The sequence below is a fragment of the Carcharodon carcharias genome, chromosome 6 (assembly GCF_017639515.1).
Source record: "Carcharodon carcharias isolate sCarCar2 chromosome 6, sCarCar2.pri, whole genome shotgun sequence".
In the NCBI taxonomy this organism is placed as follows: domain Eukaryota; kingdom Metazoa; phylum Chordata; class Chondrichthyes; order Lamniformes; family Lamnidae; genus Carcharodon; species Carcharodon carcharias.
Genome location: NC_054472.1, coordinates 51,480,132 through 51,487,203, shown reverse-complemented (window position 1 = coordinate 51,487,203; position 7,072 = coordinate 51,480,132). Strand labels below are relative to the sequence as shown.

Here is a 7,072-nt window from a genome sequence, read left to right as displayed (position 1 = left end):
TTTTTTATTTTTAAATAATAAAAGATAAGATTGGAGAAAGGATGCAAGCAAATTACCCGGGAAGAGAGAGAGAGACTTACACTGTATCTGGTTAAGTGCCCGGCGAACGGGCAGGGGGGAGACATGTATCTTATCGTGAAGTCACTCAGTTCAGAAGCTTGAGACCGACAGAGGAACCCAAACAAACGCCATGCGCTAAATTCCCGGGTGAATGACGTCAGGCGCGCGAGGGGCGGGGGGGCGGTGTCGCCTGTACCTAAACTTTAAAAAAAGTGTTTAAAGGGGAACAGCCCGACCTTGCTGACAGCATGTTTTTAATTTTTATGACGGGGCGAAGGCGCGCAGGGTAAAAACGGCCGGGATTTTTTTAATAAGGTTTTTTTGTTGGTGTTTGAGGGTGTGACGTCAGGCGGCGGTTGGTGAGTCCATGTTGGATCCGGGAGCGGCCCGAGAGCCGGAGTCAGAGAGCCAGAGCCATGAATGGCATCACCCGCGGCCGCTTTGAGGTGAGGCCGGTCTTCTCCCCGCGGTAAACTACCTACCTGCCTGCCTGCCAGACGGCGGAGCGGAGCGGGCTGATGGTGATCGGGGGGGCCGGGGCCGGGGCCTGCGCTGACGGATGAGGTGATGCAGTCAGTCGCTCCCTTTGCCTTTCCGGGCGCTGCAGCGGCGGCGGCTCGGGGGGGTTGCGGGGAGAGGGAGAGAGAGCACCGCGGGCCCAGCCCCAGTAGAGCGGTTCATCAGTCACCAAGGGCTTACAGAGGAAAGGAAGGGAGATGTTCGCTTCATTGTGTCCGAACCCAGACCTTCCTTTCTGGGGTGGGTGTTTATTTGTGTGTGTCTGTGTGTGTGTTGGGCGAAACTGCTGAGCTGCGTTTTAAAACGGGAAGCAGCTGATCGTAAAACAAGTGTTTGGTGCATTGTTATTGTGCCCAGGCGCCTTATCTGCTTACCGAATGTGCAGTCCGACTCATAAATGTCAGCGATTTATTTATGCCTGACAATTATTGCAGTTTGGAGAAATCATCAGCATATAACATCAATCTGTGCATTTTACGTATTCAGCCACACCTACAGATACTTATAAAATTGCTATGCGACATTGCCCTTTGTTTTATTTGAATGGGTGGTTCAAAGTATTTCCATACATTCTGCATTTTTAAATCGATAGTATTGCACTCTCGTATGCAGTAATTGAAGTTACTTACAGTTTGTTATAAATCCACAAAGGCTCTGGATGGGATAGGGGAAAGGTGCTGAGCTTTGGGGAAGGTTGTGAAGCTTGAATGTTGTGGGTACTGAACCTAGGGTATATTTTAACTTGCATGATACTATATACAGTAATAAAGATTTTGACCACTCCCTCCACCCAAAATTAAAGGTGGTTTGTTGAGTATGGTAAAACTACAGTTGTATTTTTGGCCTTCAATACGTTTTTTTTTGTTGCTTGCTTCTCTGCCTTTTTACACCACCACTTTGTGAACTCTGCATATGAAGGAAAGTTGAGTTTTCATGACCTGTGAAATGGAGACAACAGTTAGCCAGTACTAATGAGCATAAGTATGTCCTGCCTCCTTTTAGTGGACCTCATGATTTTCCTTGCTTGCATATGAAATCTGAAGGTGGTGGTGGTGAAGGGAAACTGTATGAATGCATCAGTACAGTGGGGAGATAAGTGATAATTAGTCAGCTTTACTTGCATTTTTAAAATTTATATATGTCCCAAAATAAATCAATCGATACTATCTGCTGCCACCATCTCCTCCCTAGGAATCCTATTCCACAGATTTAGCACTTAATCATCAAGTTCAGGCTGTGTCTGTAGATTGTACTGGTTTGGACAAGGTGAAACCAAATTCCATGGCGTAGAGACCTAGGGTAATGCTCTGGGGACCTGGGTTTGAATCCAGCTATGGCAGATGGTTGAATTTGAATTTAAAAAAAAATCTGGAATAGAAAGTGTGATGATGACCATGAAACCTTTTTAAAAAAAAGCCATCTGGTTCACTAATGTCCTTTTTAGGGAAGGAAATCTGCTGTCCTTACCTGGCTTGGCCTAAGTGTGACTCTAGACCCACAGCAATGTGGTTGGCTCTTAAATGCCCTCTGAAATGGCTTGGCAAGCCACTCAGTTGTATCAAGCTGTGACAAAGTCTCAAAAAAAAGAATGAACCGGATGGCATCAACCTAGGCACTGGAAACGACAACAGCAAACTTATCCCTGTCGACCCTGCAAAGTCCACCTTACGAACATCTGGGGGGCTTGTGGTACAATTGGGAGAGCTGTCTCAGACTAGTCAAGCAACAGCCTGACGGATTCACTCTCAGAATCATATCATATACAGATAGTGTCCCAGACCCCACTATCATCATCCCGGGTACGTCCAGCCCACCAGCAGGACAGACGCAGCAGAGCTGGCAGCACAGTGGTATAAAGTCAGGTGGGAGTTGCCCTGAGTCCTCAACATCGACTCCAATGAAGTCTCATGGCATCAGGTCAAAACTGGGCAAGGAAAGCAGCTGTTCATTGCCCCGTACTGCCCTCCTTCAGCAGATGAATCAGTGCTCCTCCATGTTGAACACCACTTGGAGGTGCACTGAGGGTGGCAAGAGTGCAGAATGTACTCTGGGTGGGGGACTTCAAAGTCCATCACCAAGAGTGGCACCACTGCTGACCGAGCTGGCTGAGTCCTAAAGGACATAGCTGCTAGACTTGGTCTGCAGCAGGTGGTGAGGAAACTAACAAGAAGGAAAAATGTACTTGACCTCATCCTCACCAACCTGCCTGCAGCAGATGCATCTGTCCATTACATTATCAGTAGGAGCACAGTCGTTGTGGAGATGAGTTCCCACCTTCACATTGAGGATAACCTCCAGCATGTTGCATGGCACTACTGTGCTAAATGGGATAGTTTGAACAGATCTAGCAACTCAACTGGGCATCCATGAGGTGCTGTGGGCCATCAGCACCAGAACTGTACTCTAACACAATCTGTAACATCATGGCCTGGCATATCCCCCACTCTACCATTACCATCAGGCCATGAGGTTAACCCTGGTTCAATAAAAAGTGCAGGAGGGCATGTCAGGAGCAGCACAAGGCATCCTTAGAAATGAGGTGTCAACTTGGTGAAGCTATAACACAGGACTACTTGCATGCCAAACAGCATAAGCAGTAAGTGATAGGCAGAGCTAAGCGATCCCACAACCAATGGATCAGATCTAAGCTCTGCAGTCCTGCCACATCCAGTCTTGAATGGTGGACAGTTGAACAACTCGCTGGAGGAGGTGGTTCCACAAATATCCCCATCCTCAATGATGGGGGAGCCCAACACATCTGTGCAAAAGATAAGTCTGAAGCATTTGCAACAATTTTCAGCCAGAAGTGCCGAGTGGATAATCCATCTCGGCCTCCTCCAGTGGTCCCCAGCATCACAGATGCCAGTCCGCAGCCAATTCGATTCACTTCGCGTGATATCGGGAAGCAGCTGAAGGCACTGGATAGTGCAAAGGCTATGGGCTCTGACAATATTCTGGCAATAGTACTGAAGACTTACACTCCAGAATTTGCAGTGGCGCTAGCCAAACTGTTCTAGTGCAACTACAATAGAGGCATCTACCTCGCTATGTGGAAAATTGCCCAGGTATGTCCTGTACACAAAAAGGACAAATCCAACCCGGCCAATTATCGCCTCATCAGTAAAGTAATGGAAGGGGTCATCAACAGTGCTATCAAGAGGCACTTACTTAGCAATAACCTGCTCACCGACGACCAGTTTGGGTTCCACCAGGGCCACTCAGCTCCTGACCCCTTTACAGCCTTGGTTCAAACATGTATAAAAGAGCTGAACTCGTGAGGTGAGAGTGACTGCCCTTGTCATGAAGGCAGCATTTGACTGAGTGTGGCATCAAGGAGCCCTAGCAAAACTGGAGTCAGTGGGAATCGGGTTGGGAGGGAGGGACTGTCCACTGGTTGGAGTCGTACTTAGCGCGAAGGAAGATGGTTGTGGCTGTTGGAGGCCAGGGTAGTGTCCTCGTCCCTACCATCTTCAGCTGCTTCATCAATGACCTTCGTTCCATCATAAAGTCAGAAGTGGGGATGTTCGATGATTGCACGATGTTCAGCACCACTTGCAATTCCTCAGATACTGAAGCAGTCAATGTCCAAATGCAGCAAGACCTGGACAATATCCAGGCTTGGGCTGACAAGTGGTAAGTAATATTCGTGCCAGGCAATGACCACCTCTAACAAGAGAGAATCTAACCATCTCCCATTGATATTAAATGGCATTACCATCACTGTATCCCCTACTATCAACATCTTGGGGGTTACCATTGACCAGAAACTGAACTGGACTAGCCATATAAATACTGTGGCCATTAGAGCAGGTTAAAGGCTAAGAATCCTGCAACGAGTAACCCACCTCCTGACTCCCCAAAGCCTGTCCACCATCTACAAGGCACACGTAAGGATTGTGATGGAATACTGCCCACTTGTGTGCTGTGCGAGCTGCACTCATCTAGGCAAGAAGCTTAACACCGTCCAGGACAAAGCAGCCTGCTTGATTGGCACCCCATCCACAAACATTCAGTCCCTCCACCACTGACACACAGTAGCAGCAGTGTGTACCATCTACAAGATGCACTGCAGGAATTCACCAAGGCTCCTTAGACAGCACCTTCCAAACCCATGACCAATGCCATCCATAAAGACAAGGGGATCAGATAGATGGGAACGCCACCACTTAGAAGTTCCCCTCCAAGCCACTCACTATCCTGGCTTGGAAATATATCACAGTTCCTTCACTCTCACTGGGTCAAAACCTGGAACTCCCTTGCTAACAGCAATGTGGGTGTGCCAACACCGCGTGGACTGCAGTGGCTCAGGAAGGCAGCTCACCACCACCTTCTCACGGGCAACTAAGATTGGGCAATAAATGCTGGCTGTGAAGCCCACATCCCATGAATGAATTAAAAAAAAAAATTAGAAGTGCCAGGATTCTAATTCTATTAGAATCCTAAAACAAGAACCAAAACACCCCTCAATTTTCTCTTCTCCAGCGAATTCTTGCTTAAGCCCTGAATAATCTAGCTTTTCCAATCCCTCTATCGTTATGGTTGGTCTCTTCTGTATCCTTTTCAATAACTGTAATATCTTTTTATGTACTCATACAACCAGAACTACACAATATTCTAACTGCAGTCACATCAACAATATATGGAGTGGCAGGATGACCTCACTATTTTGGCTCAATATTGACTTTTTAAAATATCCCAGCATCTGATTTGCTTTACTTGTTGGCTCTTGGCATTGTTGTAATCGTTTCAGTATTATTCAGTAAGATCCCTATTGTTATTTCATTTTCTATGCATGTTGGTTTCTTTTCATTTAAATAGTTCCTGAAATTTTTTACCTTCACGTGAGGGACTTCTCCACATTGAATTTCGTCTGCCACTTGTCTGCTCAAATCCCATGTATGTTCAAAATGTTCTGTAGCTTTGCAGTGCACCTTGTTTATTAGCTTTTGTATCACCTATAAATTTGGACATAGCGTTTGTGATTTCTAGCTATTGATCATTTAAACAATTGTATTAAACAAGAGATCCCAAAATAGGTTCCTGGGGGAACCCCACTATGGTAATATCCCCTAGACTGCTGATAGTCCCTGTACCAATACCTTCTGGGTTCTGTTGCTCAATCAATTACGTGTCAATTATAAACTGTTTCCACTGGTGCCTGCTATCTTTACTTTCAGTACCAGCTCTCCCAGAGACACTGCAGCAACAGCCTTACTGAAATTTAAGTACACCATATTCACTGCCTCACCCCTGTCAACCTCCTTTGTCACTCCCTGAAAGAGAACTAGTAAGTTGGATTGATAAGACCTCCCCTTCATGAAACCTTATTAATTAATTTTTATTAATTTATTTATATCCAAATGGCCCATGATCTTATCTTTAAAGGTTTCAATAAATTTACCCACAGTTGATGTCAACTCACTTTTCTGTGGTTTGTGTCACTTTTTTAAAAACTCATTTCAGAATTGGAAATGTCTGTCTTTTGTCCCCGGGCACTTCTTCAGTTTTCAGTGATTTCTGGAACATTTATGCCAAAGCCTTTACCTTTCTTAGTAAATCCTCAAAAACATCTTATCCAACCTGAGTTTTTTGTTTATTTTCAAGTTTCACAGTATTTGGTCACTTTTGCTGGTAGTGATGTAATACTTTTCATATCTTAACCAGTGCAACACACTCTAATTCCCTTTACAGACCAAGTTACCTGCTTTCTCTGTGGTAAAACTGAAGACAAACTTAAATACGACTTTGGCTGATGGTCCCATGTATCTTTATTTGTTTGGTAAAACAAAACAAAAACATTCTTTCTAGCCATATTCACCAATTAAACTTCTTTGTGTGTGGGTGCCCCTCCTTTTATCAGTGCTCAGATTTTGAGATCATTAGCAGACCTATATAAAGGCTTAGCTGAAATTTGGCTAAAAGCAACAAATGCTTGGTTAAGATTAAAAGAAGATTCCAAAGATTAATCGTGAGTCTTCTTTGGAACTAAAGGTAAGTAGAAAAGTGGGTTTCATGCTGCTGAACAGGGGGGTGGGGGAAGTAGAACAAAAGGGAAGGGCTGAGATGGATTGGATGGCGGGAGAGATTAAATAAAAAATGTTATGGAGCAAAAGGCAAGGGGAGTGATAATGGTTGTGGTATAAGAAACAAACATTGCTCCAGAGTATTAATGGCAGAATAATGAACAGCTCTGTCTGAAAGCAAAGATGTCAAAACTAAGATATAGACTGGCACTTGTGGAGGCAGGAATCAAAATCGAGGACAGTTTGTGGTCTGAAGTTGTTGAGCTCAATGATGAGTCCAAAGTGCCAAATCAAAAGACGAGGTGCTGCTCTCCAAGCTGACATTAAGCTTCATTGGAACACTGCAACAGGCCAAGGACAGATGTGAGCATGAGAACAAGGTGGTGAATTAAATGCTTGTGGACTAAGTGGAGGTTTTCTGCAATGTGGTCACCTCGTCTGTGTTTGGCAGCCCCAATGTAGACGAGACC

General features: G+C 45.1%; 1 protein-coding gene across 1 annotated transcript in view; it reads left to right on the top strand.

Annotated features, from left to right (window-relative positions):
• The first annotated feature begins 283 nt into the window (after positions 1–283).
• The window catches only part of fbxl2 (F-box and leucine-rich repeat protein 2), a 221,297-nt gene continuing 214,508 nt past the window's right edge, over positions 284–7,072 (top strand). Inside the window, exon 1 of the mRNA XM_041190237.1 lies at positions 284–506. Coding sequence (XP_041046171.1) covers positions 477–506 — 30 coding nt within the window. The 5' untranslated portion in view covers positions 284–476. The remainder of the gene's footprint in view (positions 507–7,072) is intronic.